The sequence below is a fragment of the Osmerus mordax genome, chromosome 18 (assembly GCF_038355195.1).
Source record: "Osmerus mordax isolate fOsmMor3 chromosome 18, fOsmMor3.pri, whole genome shotgun sequence".
Lineage (NCBI taxonomy): Eukaryota > Metazoa > Chordata > Actinopteri > Osmeriformes > Osmeridae > Osmerus > Osmerus mordax.
This window is the reverse complement of record NC_090067.1, coordinates 6,719,277-6,735,044: the sequence shown is the minus strand read 5'-3', so window position 1 is coordinate 6,735,044 and position 15,768 is coordinate 6,719,277. Positions and strand designations below refer to the sequence as shown.

At 50.4% G+C, this 15,768-nt stretch overlaps 1 protein-coding gene across 1 annotated transcript in view; it reads left to right on the top strand.

The window, feature by feature from the left end:
* Positions 1 to 14,426, top strand: part of LOC136961751 (retinoic acid receptor beta-like) — a 33,075-nt gene extending 18,649 nt beyond the window's left edge. The window contains exons 4-8 of the mRNA XM_067255165.1: positions 4,178 to 4,338; positions 10,304 to 10,480; positions 12,489 to 12,693; positions 13,788 to 13,946; positions 14,134 to 14,426. Coding sequence (XP_067111266.1) covers positions 4,178 to 4,338; positions 10,304 to 10,480; positions 12,489 to 12,693; positions 13,788 to 13,946; positions 14,134 to 14,426 — 995 coding nt within the window. The remainder of the gene's footprint in view (positions 1 to 4,177; positions 4,339 to 10,303; positions 10,481 to 12,488; positions 12,694 to 13,787; positions 13,947 to 14,133) is intronic.
* Positions 14,427 to 15,768: the final 1,342 nt, after the last annotated feature.

Below are 15,768 nucleotides of genomic sequence, written 5' to 3'. Positions count from 1 at the left end.
TTCTGCTCCGTCCCCTGCTCTCTGACATCACAGGCAGGACCCTGCTCTGCTGTACGCTGTTCTGCTCCATCCCCTGCTCTCTGACATCACAGGCAGGACCCTGCTCTGCTGTACGCTGTTCTGCTCCGTCCCCTGCTCTCTGACATCACAGGCAGGACCCTGCTCTGCTGTACGCTGTTCTGCTCCGTCCCCTGCTCTCTGACATCACAGGCAGGACCCTGCTCTGCTGTACGCTGTTCTGCTCCGTCCCCTGCTCTCTGACATCACAGGCAGGCCTCAGGAAGACCGAAGGACTGCTGATCTCTCGGCTCTCTGACTGGTGTCTGACACACACACACACGCACGCTCACATTCTCTCTCACTCTTTTTGTCACACACACACAATCTCACTTTCTCTCTCTTTCTAGCTCACACACACCCGCATGCATGCATTTACACACGCACACAAAAATATATGCATTTTCACCACACACACACACACACACACACACACACAAACAAACAAACAAACACACAAGCACGCATTTACACCACGCGCACCGCTGTCCTCTGACCAGAGCCAGTCGTCTGGTTGGGAGCCAGCTCCCCACGGCTAGTTGTATCAGTATCACTCTCCCGCCGCAAGGTCAACTTGTCAGAGTGCAGGTGTCCCGTCTGACAGCCATCCCGACAGGGCCATTAGGTTAAACCCTCTCCCCGGCCGGCACCAGAGAATTATGCGTCGTTTCACGAGACACACCTGGCAGTCACACAATGTGTTATGGACACTCGGCTTCTGCTGGAACGCACGCCATTCAGAAATATCGTGTTTATTTACTGGTGCATCTGTCGGAGAGCGCCGAGCACAGATGGCCGGCCCTCGCAGCCTCGGGGAAACGACGTCCGCCACCATCCACGCCGTCTGCTGCAGTGTTTCCCTTCCCGAGCATCCATCGTCATCCCCGCAATCGCCGGAGAATCAGCAGACCAGTAAAGTGTCTGGAGGATACTCCACAATGGCCAGGGAGAGAGAGGGGGAGGGAGAGTGCGTGGGGGGAGACGGGGGTTCTACATTTCTCAATAAAGAGTGTCCCTGAAATGCCTGCCGCTGAGAGCGGCGGCGACGGACTCGAGTGTCGTCTTTAAACGGCCACTCGGAGCAGAACTCGACGGCCCTCCACAGCAACACTTGACACCTCGAGGGTGTTTGTGTTCCGAATGGATTGATTCGCGTTTTTGTCGGTGAGAAAACCCCGTGCAAACACAAATCATTTTGTTCGAATTCAAATTGAGAAGAGAGGGTAAAGAAAAAGAAGCACAGCCTCTAATTAGGATGTTGGGAGCTGTTTTCCCGGGTAGAAAGTCATCAAGATAAGTTCCCCCCCCCTGTCCGTCTCTGGGAATTAAAACGCCATCTATTTTCATGGCCTCTTGTCCGATGCATCATTTAGATGTGTCTTCTGGCAGTGACACTCATTTTCTTGGAGTGCAGGGGTAATTGATCGCCCCGGGGGACGTGTGGCCATCACGTCCCTCTCTCTTCCTGAATCATGTCTCCCGGCTCACTAGCCTCCTGAGCCACCACCCAGCACCCAGCCTTCTATCCAGCTAGCCAGGCATAGTGTGTACCCCATCCTGACAGATGACCCCCCCCCTTCCCCAACACATGTACATCCCCCCCTTGCCATCTGTGTGAAGCTGTGTGTTTGTCTGTGTGCGTGTATGTTTATCTGTGTGTATGTGTGTTTGTCCTTTTGCGTGTGTTTTAGCTGTGTGTGTGTGTGTGTGTGTACAAGGCAAGGGGATCAGTCACAGTTTCCAGCTTAGCCCCCACACCGTGATCACCGGCCTTTAGTGCTGACGCCAGTGACCCACGTCCTCCAGCAGCTCATCCCTCCCAGCGAGCCCAGGAGAGGCTGGACGGAGGCCCGCTCTACCACCCAGAGGAAGTCTGCTTAGCCAGGCCTCCTCCCCCCAGCCTGGCAGCACTGGGCCATGCACTGTTCATTGGAAGGTGAACCCAGCCCTCCACATTCATCTGTGGCCCTGCAGGATCCCAAAATAAGGCTTATGCGTCCTTGTGTATTATTTCGCTATGGTTATCAACCTCTCTCAAACGAGGTCCACACAGGCCAAAACAGATGGCGTCCTCAAGAGATGTAAGTGGTTTGTACCCCCCCCCCCCCCCCCCAGAGGCCCGGAGCGGTCGTCCTTCAGTAGTTTACTGGCTCCGACGTGAATCACTCAGCGACCTTCTGCTGTGTCTCAGACGCTGCCGAGGCCGATCGGCGCGGCAGCCTGGGATTACGGAAGACGAGCACAAATAGAGCACAGCCATCAGCCCTGGCCTGTGTCTCATACCCTCGTACAGGACACACACACAGCTCCCTGTGGACTGTGCCCTCTTCCTCTGCTGTTTGTGTTGTGGTTCCTCTGTGCCGCACCGTAAGTGTGTGTGTCGGCGGTGCTTACACCTCCTCCTGTAAAGAGGTCAGAGTTGACATGCATTGTGCTGTTTGAGCCCCTCCCTGACAGTGCTCTCGAATCCCTCCCACCGCTTGGGTCCTGGCCGAGTCATTAGTTGAATCACTATCATCGGGGCTTCGTTTAAACGACCTTACGCACGGATCACAGCTTCTCATTCAGGGTCAGTTATTTACACAGGATCCACATATAGGCCTGACACATCTAGGTCAAGATACAATATGGATTGTTTAATCGCCAGAGTGGTGATGTCACTGCCCTTCCACAGTGACACTAATCCACGTGGAGGTACCCCACCCCCACACCCACCCTGTCAACCAAAACACACGCCTTCCTTGCCTTCCATAAAGACCCTATCCACCTAGCCATTAGGGTGATTGAGTTGACAGTTGCGGGGGATTAAATGCTTATAAAGGCTACTGACAGAACAGTGGACAGGATTCACTGTTCCGACTGTGGAGCCATATGCAGAGACAATAAACTCCTGGTGGCGCACCTAGGCTAAGTCCTCATGTGGATGTTGTGGTCTAGGAAGTCTGTGCACATTGTCAGTGGTATTGTATGTATATTGTGTTTATTTCTACAGTTTGACCTTCTCAGGCTTTTTATGGGAGGAGGTTATCCAAACGGGATTATCCCGGTTGTGCCTTCAAAGGCCTACTCCAGAGGCATCACACCCTTTTATAAAGTTCTTACATTTTTCCTATTCTGTATCTAGGCCAGTGCTTATAAAAGCGCTCATGAATATATTTCTCGATACGTAGTTTTATTTCATCTTCTTTTAAGGTTCTGCACGCCAGCTTTGTTCTGTGAATATGAAAGGGTTGTTCGTTGTAAACTAGGGCAGAGGAAGATGCGCTTGTTGTCTTGTGTACCCTGGCTGCGAGGAGCTCCCTTGGGGGGTCGTGGCACCGTCAGCGGCCCCCAGCGGATCTTACGGAGGTGACTGGGGCTGATCACAGGCCTTCAATGTAGCGATGGCACTCTGTCAGTTCGGGAGCCCAAAGGACCGGGTTACCCTCGGCCCGTCTCTGAACCCCCGGGGGGGGGGGGGGGGGGGAGTTCCTCTGAGGGGGGTTTCTGTGGAGTACCAGAGGACTTTTGGGTCTTTGGTTGTGCCCTGACCCATACCTCATTGCTTCGGGCTGTCCCACCATGGAATGTCTGCTGTGTGTGTTTGTCTGGGGCTGAATGTGTCCTTGGTTCTTTCATTCGCAGGTAGGAGATGAACATGTTTCGGAAGAGCAAAGTTAAAGTGTTCATTGGCCTTCAGATGGGTACGGGTCCCCCAACTTACTAACAAGGACTCTTGAAAATAATAAAAGTTTTATTTGTTGTCTCTAATTCAAGCCTGTAGTTGAGTTCTAATGTATCATTTGTCTGACGTGTTTGAACTGAGGATGTTTTCCCATGGCCTTCATGTGAATAGAATTGAATAGAGTATCTCATGATGTGAATCCTATTGAATAGACATTTAATAGACATACGCACTCAAGGTATCCTTGACAATGTACTTCAAGGGCAAGTCAGTGAAAGTTTGCAGACCACACAAGTGAAAAACAGTCTAAATTGTTCCAATGGCTGTCTGCAGACACTGATATTAGCCCTGACATGAGACCAGTCCATGTACCCATGTGAGATGGGTTTTTCCTTGAGAATTCTGAGACATTGTTGACATATAACACCCTCCTTTCTTCTTCTCTTCCTCCCCCAGCCGTTCGGAACGACAGGAACAAGAAGAAGAAGGAGAGCCCCAAGCCGGAGCTGGCAGAGAGCTACGAGATGACAGCCGAGCTGGAGACCATCATAGAGAAGATCCGCAAGGCTCACCAGGAGACCTTCCCTTCTCTCTGTCAGCTGGGCAAATACACCACGGTGAGACCTCGGCCATGGAACACACACTCTCACACACGCAAACACATGCATCTGTGCACGCACCTTGCAGGTACATACCCACACGTACCCACGTACATGCTAACACACGACACAACAGATTACCCTCCAGTAAACACCGTGGACACTGAGTGCTTTGTATGCAGGGATTCAGTTAATGAGCTTCAGACCTGATCGAATTATTGGCGTACGATCACGTGGAAGTCTCCTGATACCTGATCAGACCACTCAACCCAACTCAACGACCTCCTTTTGACCCCTCTGACCCCTCTGACGGCAGAATGTGTATTTGTTGGATTCCTGCCCGCTAGAGTAACTCTGACTGGAGACTGCACAGATAATCAATGTCATCTACTGTATTCCAAATCCCCCCTTAATACAGGTGGGGCACTCAATTATGAGACCGCATCGCAGCAAATCCTCAATATCGAACTCCACGTTTTCACTTCTTCACACCCCCATTCATGTGATCACCGATTTTGAGGGAAAACTGAAATCAGACATCCTAGCAAGCTGATCTGAACCATCCATATTTGAAACAGTGCCCCTACAGGCATTCAAGCAGCTTTTAGCACTGAGCTACTCCCCGAAACATCTACAGCGTGAACCTCGACAGGACCTCGGAATCAAACAGAGTCACGATGCACAGCATGTCCACCATGAGGATACAGACTCAGACAGTCTGCTAAAGATCACACTCTGGGCTGGCTCAGTTTGTTTACGCCTGCGTTTCACATGTTGCAACACATTAAGAAGAAGCGACATGAGAGGGCGACTGCGTGCGGGAGAGCAAAGACATCAAACATGAACCCCCGGGGAAGTGTCAGCGCCCGGGTGGGTGTGCCTTCACAGGAGCGCGGGCCATCACGCCAGCCCCAGAGACTCCTCCCATCCCGCCCGCCTCGGAAAAGTGGAATACTTGCAGGCTGATCCATCCAGCTTGCGTCATGATCTGCCTCCGCTGCGTCGGTATCAAAGGCGGTGGGAGTTGTTGACGGGAGCCGGGGCTTAGTTGATCACTGCAAACCCCTGTCGCTCTGAAGACTTTGTCCTCCTTCCCTTTTTCAGCAGGCGTCATCGTTGATTTGGAAATGACTGGCGTCAGGCAGGGTGCCCGTCAGGCAGGGTGCCCGTCAGGCAAGGTGCACGTCAGGCAGGGTGCCCGTCAGGCAGGGTGCCCGTCAGGCAAGGTGCACGTCAGGCAGGGTGCCCGTCAGGCAGGGTGCACGTCAGGCAGGGTGCCCGTCAGGCAGGGTGCCCGTCAGGCAGGGTGCCCGTCAGGCAAAGTGCACGTCAGGCAGGGTGCCCGTCAGGCAGGGTGCACGTCAGGCAGGGTTCCTGTCAGGCAGGGTGCCCGTCAGGCAGGGTGCCGTCAGGCAGGGTGCCCGTCAGGCAAGGTGCACGTCAGGCAAGGTGCACGTCAGGCAGGGTGCACGCATGTCTGTCTCTCCGACGTGGGATGGCCTCAGATCAGGTTGTCAACAGTGAGACAGCCTCAAACCAAGTTTTCTACAGGGACATGGCCTCAGACAAGGCCTGGCACCTCTGACTGATACCACTCTACATTCATATGGTCGAGCTGCCTTCCCTGGCTAACCTTGGTATCATTGGACAGGATGGGAAAGGACATGTAGCTGTAACAGTTTTCCTGCGCTGGGAGTGGTCCTTGACGATGTGATAGATCGACGAAAAAACACGAGCGAAAACCCTCTGGAGCAAATACCTGTGTCAGACATGTACTTGCCCACGGCAGGGTAGACTGACATGGAGATGGACTGCCATGCTGCATAACTTTGCGGGGCAGTGTTTTGGGAGGCTTTGACAGGTAAATAGTCAGGAAATGGAGTGTGATTGACAGCTTGATAGCAGGTGGAGATAGCAGACCTTGCGATTGACAGGTAGGCATGGCAGACTTGTGCAGAGCTGACAGTCTAATCTGTTTGTTTTTAGACTGACTTGCATATAGATAGCGCTCAACGTGAGGTAGCAGTGATTGACACAAAGAGTGTATTGTCGGGAATACTTTGGAGTATGGACGGGGAGATGTGTGTTAGTAATAATGTGGTACACACACGCAGGCACACACACACACACTCCACGAACCTCCCCTTGTCTGCAGGATTAAACAAGTCTCATGACAGATGTCAGGCATGTAGCCTTTGCAAGGGCTGTGTGCGGTTTTAAACAGTCCAACTGTATAAATAAGAAACCTCCCTGGAAATGTAGCTTTTTTTTGCTGTGATTTTCTCAGTTATTTTCTCAGTTCATTTATTTCAAGCTAGATAGCCAGATTGTATTGAAATTGAAGCGAAGCTAAATCGAGGTAGTAAATATTTGCACAATTCTAGGGGGGGTTTATCGTGTGTTCAGATAATAACATCTCCTTTTGGAATTTGATGTGAGCAACAAACAGCTTGTCTCACCTCACCACCATCTCACCAGTCAGACCCTCATTTCAACTAATAGAGTCTTTGAGTTGGAGATCGTAACCAAGAGGAAATATATTTGCACAAAGGAAGCCCCAGTCCTGACAGGAGCCAATGTGTGGTAGCAGCTAGACTGGCAGTAGTCCCCCCATGATAAAGCCTTAATCTGGATCAGTGGTAATTATGCTTGCTCACAGACTGTGAGAAGTTCCTCATTATTACAAGCAATTGGTTCCTGACTTGCCTTTTGAGTCCTCCGCACAGGAAACAGAAGAGGAGCGCACTCGCCCCTAGATTAGGTTAAAGCTCCAATTATGCGGTGAAATATTCAAATCCTAGTCTGCAGTGATTTAGGAGTTCATTGCTGGGTGAGGGGAGATAGGCGGGTGAGTGAGAGGGCTTAGTTTGACAATGAATAACGCTTCATTGACAGTGATGATGATGAAGAACGACCCTGGCAGTTTAAAAGACAAAATATAACATAAGGGATTTGTGGCCCTCGCCTCAAGGAGGTGTCTGCTGTGTGGATGAGCTGCTGGATATTAGCTATATTAGAGCCATACTCTGCTGTCATCATTCGTCACAGGTAGCATATTGGTGTGTTTGTTTTCTGTCTCTCTCTCTCTCTCTCTCTCTCTGTCTATCTCTCTGTATACCCTTCTATCTCTCTCTCTCTCTCTCTCTCTCTCTCTCTCTCTCTCTCACCCTTTCTCTCTCTCTGTCTATCTGTCTGTATACCCTTCTATCTCTGTCTCTCTCTCTCTTTCTCTGCATGTCCACACACCAAGCCATAGCACCCTGGTGATGAACTAAGCTGCTCTCGTTTCTACACTGGCAGCTTATTTTATAATGTTGCAACTTGTCTAATTTGTTTGGATAAATGCTCTTAAATGAAATTAGAATTCCCCGGCCACTTCCTTGTTTCACTCTATTGAATTATGGGACTCGGGTAATTGACTGAGATTGGAAGGTGGGGGTGGGTGGTAGGGTGGGGGAGGGAGGGATAACAGTGAAACTTCCCCCCTCCCTACCTCCTCCTCTCTCTCCTTCCCTCCCTCCGCCCAGGGGAGACACAAGACGAGTGACTTTAATATCACAGCCCCCCAACGCACGCACACCTCCCCTCCCCCTCCCCCTCCCCCTCCCTCTCCCCCTCCATCGCCACCTCTCCCCCATCACAGGAGGCGTCTGTCAGGAGAATGGGCGTCCGCAGCGGCGCAGTGGCTGCTGCTGCTCGTTGCCAGTGATTTAAGCTCAGCCCTAATGCGCCTCTCACTTAACCCCAGATCATATTTAGTGATCTCTCGCTCCGCGTCTCTGTCTATCTTCCAATCTCTGTCTCTCTCTACTTCTCTCTCTCTCTCTCTCTCTCTCTCTCTCTCTCTCTCTCTCTCTCTCTCTCTCTCTCTCTCTCGGCCAGACAATGGATTGTTTTCTCCAGTGTCCAGGCTCCCTGCTAACGGCTAACCGCTGGCGCTAACAGCCCCAGGGGATGGATGCTGCGCGGAGCACAATGGGCCGTCTATATGGGCGGCCATTACAATGAGCTGTGTTGTGCTTGAGGGAGATGCTCTCTTCAAGCTCTTCAGACTATAAAGAGCCGGTGACCGGGTGAATATGTCTCTGTTTGTCTGACTAGAGACAGTCAGCTGGAGAAGAAATGGCAGGGCTCACATCCAGGAATTTGTATTTGTCAGACGTCAAAGGGAAATGGTGTGCCTCCGTTTTCTTTGACCTGCAGCTGACGGTGCCCCGGCTGGGGGACAGAACAGAGAAACATATTTCAGCCTGCGTTGTCCTGTGGCCCTCGTTACCATATATGTCCCTGTTTAGCGGAGGCAATCCAGTATAAACCGTTATCAACCAAACACATGCAAACGCATACATATTTATTTCTGTTCCCCCATTGGGGCTAACAAGAGTAGCAGGTCTTAACACAGCCTGTGTGTGATTGCCTGTGTGCATGTTGTGGAGGGAAGGAGAGAGAGAGAGACAGGGAGAGAGAGACAGAGAGAGAGAGAGAGAGAGAGAGAGAGAGAGAGAGAGAGAGAGAGAGAGAGAGAAAGTGATAGAGAAAGAGAAAGAGAGAGTGATAGACAGAGGGAGAGGGAGAGAGCGAGGAATGGACAGAGGAAGAGAGGGAGAGAGAGAGAGTACGTGTGTGCCCTTGCTATGAACACATGGCGAGGCCCAGTCAGCCTGAACAGATGGGCCATTTCATGTAAACTAACGGAAAACAAACAAACGCTCATCAGCTGCTCCATCCACAGGCTTGCTGAGCCGACAGCCCCAGATCCAGAGCACCATGAGTCACACAGTCCCGGAATAATGGAGCCAGTTCCCCATATGATGCTCTCTCGCTCCCGCTCTCTCTTTTGCTTTCTCCCTTTGCCTCTTTTGTCTTTCCTCTCTTGTATTTCTTCTATTTCTCTCCTCTCCCTCCCTCCGTCCCTCCGTGTCTTTCTCTCCCCCCGACTGAATCTCTCGCTTATCTCTGACGCCAAGCCTCTCTCATCTCTCGTTCCCACATTCTGTCCATCCTCCCCTGGTTCCACAGATCTGCTCAGGGTTTTTTTTCATCTCGTCTGCTGAGTTTGGACTTTCCCTGGCCTTCTAATGCCGCTCGCTTTCACCAAAGACAAACTGCTGATGATGGTGGCCTGAAGAATAACTGTGAATATTAATACCGTATTTAGAGATGATCTGACTGTCAATACGTGGGAGAGACCGAAATCCTCCTGGAATGTAAAGTGGGAGTTGCTGTCACGTCCGGACGGCGGAACTTCTGGAGTCTTTTGAACAACTTTATAACAAGGGCATGGAGTGAGATGTTTACCCACCCACATTTCACCTCTCCTGAGACACACGCTATGGTATTTTTGGGCCTGTTGAGCCTTCTCTCTCTCTCTCACTCTCTCTCTCACTCTCTTCCTCCAACTTGGTCTTGCTTCTCTCATTCTCCACAGAGCCTCTTTCTCCTCCCCCTCCTCTCTTTCAATCATATATCTCTCCCCTCTCTCTGTTTATGTCTCCCTCTCATGCCCCCCCCCCCCCTCTCCCTCCATCTCTTCCTGTCTGAGTTTGCATAGGGTCTGGCCCATACAGAGAGTTTGGCTCTTTTAATGGTGCCTTTCACTTCAAAGCCCTCAGTGCTACCTGTCACAACTCCAGTGCTGATTCCTATCATGGCGGAGACATCCCACTCAAAATCACTCATTACCGCAGCCAGCCCCAGCCCAGCCTCACAGCCTCTTCTGCTGTGCTGTGCTCAGTGTATTTACACTAACTATTTCCACAGTGCTTCCCAGCTGCAGTCTTCTGGAGCTGGTATTCTTTATATAAGTTTGACACATATGGAGCAGGGGGATGGGGGAGTGTGTGGGTGAGGGGGATCATTAGCAGCTCTCAGTGTCTGATGCCACCACCCGCCCCTTCGCCTAACAAAATCTCTCTCCATTTTCTGTCTGTGTGTGCGAATGCATGCGTGTGTGTGTGTGTGTGTGTGTATGTGTCTGTTACAGAACTCGAGTGCAGACCACCGTGTGCGGCTGGACCTGGGCCTCTGGGACAAGTTCAGTGAGCTGGCCACCAAGTGCATTATCAAAATCGTGGAGTTTGCCAAACGAGTGCCTGGCTTCACCGGTCTGACCATCGCTGACCAGATCACGCTGCTCAAAGCTGCTTGCCTGGACATTCTGGTGGGTGGACAACACTTGATCACAATTATCTCTGTTGTAGATGACGTCTAATTCAGTACTCCGTCATGTTTAGTGTGTTCGAATCTCTTTTAAAAGCATTTGTGCACTTCAGCAGTTAGACAGTCAATAAGCTCAAACCTGACGGGAATTGGCTTCACCTCAGATCCACCTCTCTTGGATCTTATTGGACGTCTCTCTCAGCCAGCCAATGGGAGATTGGGTCAATTGATCCCTGCGGTCGATCCTTGTGTAGATTAATTGATCTTTACGTAGCCATCTGTGAACAGATCACTGACTCTGGGACATTTCTCAGCTTTTAACTTGGTTTGGGATGGACTGAGTATAGTTCTTCTTGTTTCTGTATAATTTCTGTCTGAAACAGGGTGTGTTTTGTTGGAGTAGGGAGTACAGTAGTTAATGAACTGCCGGCAGCTGAGCGTCTGTTTGTTTGTTTGTATGTTTGGGTGTTGTTGAGGAGCGAAGCAACTTACTAATGTAGTCCCGGTAATGAGACGGAAAAGAGAAGCGGCTGTTTCTCTTCCTCCACCCTCCCTCCTTTCCTACCTCCCCCTCTCCCCATGCCCACCATCTCTCTCCCTGCTTCTCTCTCTCCCTCTCTTTTTCCCCATCTCTCCTCTCTCTCTCTCTCTCTCTCTCTCTCTCTCTCTCTCTCTCTCTCTCTCTCTCTCTCTCTCTCTCTCTCTCTCTCTCTCTCTGGGATCTCATCCATGCAGAGCTGTAGCAAAGTTTCCAGACCCAGGAGAGGCATTGATTTGATTAGCCCTTCTCAGGGAGAGAGAGAGAGAAAGGGAGAGAGAGACACACCGAGAGAGACAGAGAGAGGGGTGGAGCAGGACCAGGATTGTCTCCACCTCCATGGGCGATCCCCCCAGTGCCCTGTCTCAAGCCCACATCATGTGCACTTATCTCCGGAGCCCAGTCGGTGTGTCCTGACCTGCTCCACTCCTCATAGCTGGGACCCCCGGCACTCTGGCTGACCTGAGAAGGCCCTTCCCTTATCTTGTTTTGTGTCCTATCTCTTTCTTTCTCTCCCCTTTCTCTATCTCTCTCTCTCTATATATATATATATATATAATCTCCCTCTCTTCTCGCTCTCACTCTCCCCTTCTTTTCTTGTCCCTCTCTCCGTTTCTAGGTATTTGTTTTGAGCTGCTGTGGTTTTGGGCTTTGTCCTCTGATGGTATCACTTTCCGGACTTATTAAAGCACACAGGCCTGGATGACAAAGCTATGAATCAGAGAAAACAGGGCCTGTTATTATCTCTCTCTGCGTGTGTGTGTGCATGTATGTGTATGCATGGACGATAATCTAGGTGTGCTCTATGATTAGATATGGGGATTTTCTGTAATAGTAGTTGTATTTGTAGTGCTGATGTGGTATTGTCAAAAGTGACAAGCCACTGGAATTGAACTCTCGGAAGCACCAAGGTGAGAAGTTGAAGACCTGCAGAGATGACTCTGACAGACACACACTGACAGAATTGTATAGTGAAGGGCATGGCCGGCCTATTGTGCTGCGGTGCTGGATTTAAGTTGTGAGAGGGAGGATCAAACGTGTGTATGTGTGTGTGTGCTAATGTGCTGTTGTGTGTGTGTGTGTGTGTGTGTGTGTGCTACGCCGGGCCTGGCCAGCCGGTGTGAGTCACCGCCAACAGTCATGTATTATTCTGTTTCATGTTGCGGACGCGCCTGCCACTCACTGTCAGCGCCAGCCCACTCAACTGGCTTCAAAGAGCGCTATAGGCATCACATCCACCCGTCTGCCTCTTCATTAGACTGTCTCTTTCTCCTTCTCACAGACACAAACTAGGAAACAAATGATAACTCAAAGGTGACTTGGACGTGTACCAGTGGGCAGCACTTCTCTTCAAACTTCCTCCACAGGTTGTTTTGTGTTCAGGATCCAGATTTGACAGTGGCAGCGTTTGTCTTCCACTTGCCTTCCCGAAAGACCCACTCTCAGCCCTCCTCCTTCTCCCACCTGGCAGATCCTGCGCATCTGCACGCGCTACACCCCGGACCAGGACACCATGACCTTCTCAGACGGGCTGACCCTCAACCGGACCCAGATGCACAACGCCGGCTTCGGCCCTCTCACAGACCTGGTGTTCACCTTCGCCAACCAGCTGCTGCCCATCGAGATGGACGACACGGAGACGGGCCTCCTCAGCGCCATCTGTCTCATCTCCGGAGGTGGGCACCGGCGGGCACTTTGCGGGGGGGTTAAAGAGAATAGAAGTAGAAGTTTGAATAGATGTTTGGAACAGCTGTGCCTGACAGTGAATATGAAGAGCAGTCTGCTGGTTCACTTCAACACTTCAGCTTTAAATGTACTCACACACACGAGAATCATGATTTTATTATACACACAGGGCTTATAGTAATACAGTCTTAAACAAGTGTATACCAAGGAGCTATTCAGTAAAGAAGGACTTGTAAGGAAAGAAGATAAGAACCATTGTGAAACCTGGAGGGAGGAGTCTGGATTCCGGTCAAACTAAGGTCACTCTCTATGAGACACGATTATACACAGTGTGTGTGACGTGTGGGAGCTGACAAGGTGTGTGTGAGACATGATCTGTGTGTGAGAAGGGGTGTGAGATGTGGTGTGTGAGAAGGTGGTGTGTGTGTGTGTGTATCTTAGCGTCCCTGCGTATAAAAGTATGTTGTTTTCCTGCTCCTCTCACAGGAAATGAATCTTTTTTTTTTTTTCTTCTTCTGAATGTTTCTCAAGGATACCCAAAGGCATAAGCAACTCATCAGAGCCAGTGCAGATTAATATAGCTCCCCCACCCTCCACCACCACCTCCATTCCTCTGTCTCTACGAGGCGTGTCACTGGTGCATCAGGGCTAAGTTTCCATTCCGAGGCGTGAATCCCCAGAGCCTTGCCAAATATTACATGCTCTTGCGTAATCCAGGAGAGCGTAGCTCTCTGACTCCCCCTGGAATCCCACTCTGTGGCTGGGAGGAGCCAGGGTCTGCAACAGCACCAGCTGATGAGTTGTACAGACACATAAATGTCCACACGTGCACACACCCACACGTACGTGCACATGCACGCACACACAGTGCCACCCTTTGGTCATGAGAGGCACTTCAGGCCTCAGGAATAAAACCACCCAGGTTATTAATAACGGGCTTGATTTTTTTTGTTTCTAACAAGCTCACATTCACAGTCAAAAAATTAATAAAAAGATCATGCAGTTATGATATATTTGTATCATAGTTTCTAATGATGTCTTCTATGATGTGTGTGTGTGTGTGTCTGTGTGTGTGTGGCCTCAGACCGACAGGACCTGGAGGAGCCCTCCAAGGTGGACCAGCTGCAGGAGCCTCTGCTGGAGGCCCTGAAGATCTACGTGAGGAAGAGGAGGCCCAGCAAGCCCCACATGTTCCCCAAGACCCTCATGAAGATCACCGACCTCCGCAGCATCAGCGCTAAAGGTAGCCCGCCCGCCGCCTCTCTGCACACACATGAACACGCACCTCCCTACCTACACACACAGTGCATATCCAGTAAGATCCAGTAATGCGTAAGAATGACCATTGAGCTGACTGTGGCCACCTGGACCCTTAGAGGATTGAGACTTGGTACCTACAGTAGACGTGTTTCCCATGTGTGCTCCGGCAGGCGCGGAGCGCGTCATCTCGCTGAAGATGGAGATCCCGGGCTCCATGCCACCGCTCATCCAGGAGATGCTGGAGAACTCCGAGGGCCAGGACGGCCAGAGCAGCACCAGCCCCGAGGACGGCAAGGACAGCCCCGGCAAGGACAGCCCCGACAAGGACAGCCCCGGCAAGGCCACCCCCAAGGAGGAGGCGGACGAGGAGGACGAGGAGGAAAAGGGGGCCAAGCCCTCCCCGAAGTCACCTGGGTCATCCGACAGCGAGGAGGCCACAGCCACCCCTAGTGAGGAACCCTAGGGACCCCCCCCCCCCCCCAGGGGCCTCCCAGACTCTCTGACATTCCTTTGCACAGAAAAGAAAGAGGTAGACAGACAGAAAAGGTGGACCCTCCTCCCTCTCTCCCTGTCCCTTGCCCTCGGAAACTCACCTTTGCTTACTCTTGCGTTATCCTCTCCCTCTTTCTCTTATTTTCCCTCTAAAAAAAAGACAACACAGAGGCCTAGAAGGACCAGTGCTTTGTGTATAAATCCTGAACTGAGCTCTTATTGACATTGTGTCTCTGGGACTGGGGGGTAGCGGGTTTGACCCTCACGTCCACCTGTACACAGTGATACTCCTCAGGTCTCCTATGTAAATGACTACCTGCATGATGGACTCGGGAGTTTGATAAGTGGATTTAATCTCTCTCTCTCTCTCTCTCTCTCTCATTCTTTCAATCTTTCATATTGTTGGCATACATTGTACATACCATTGTATGGTTAGACCTCTTTTTTTATGATGAATTTTGTGGTGCTTTTTTCATTGTCTTAAATATTATCGTTTGAGGCGATACATTGAGGTTTCAAGAGGGGCAATTGGAAGTCCTTTAAAAACTGTTAAAGAATGTTCTTGCATATAGACCGTATGGAAGTCTAATATTTTCTATATGTTCCTATATTTAAATCTTTTTTGTTTTTGTCTTTTATATATCTCTTCTGTTCATGTTTGTACATGAATGAGTCTACATTCACACGGCCAGAATGCAAGGCTTCCCTCCTGCATAAGCAGCAGAACCTTCTCTGCTGTTTCCTCAAAGAAGGGAAGCCCAACTGACAGCCATAGATACAACCTTGCAAAACTGAATCTGACCTTTTACAAATGTTCAGGCCTAAATAAACAGTAGTTCTTACAAAAATCCACCTCGCCGAAAATTACATCACCGGATTAAGAATGTTTTAATCCAAAGATTAAACTCGGTGGAGTCGGTTTAGGTGGAAATGACCGCAGCTTGCTCAGTGAGGTCTGCTAAGACTGAATTGATGTGGGGAAATGAATTCTCCACTATGTGCTACTTCAATAGGCCAGGCAGGTTCAGTGTAATGAAGGTGTATCTGTGGCTGAAAGCTTCTACAAGCAACTGGGTAACGCAAATCGCACATGGGCTCTAGGACATACCTTCAGACGGAGCTGTATGTCTAGAACTTCTATCCCTCCTTTACATAAGTGTCTTTTTATTTTTTACAGCTGAACGCGGGACATTGCAATCCTTAATACATATTCATGACCGAACCGCTTTGTCGGGAAGATTGTACACTAATGTTATCTCTCCCAGTAGATTGGGAAAGATCCACCAATCCACTACAAGCAGTGTGATATTTTT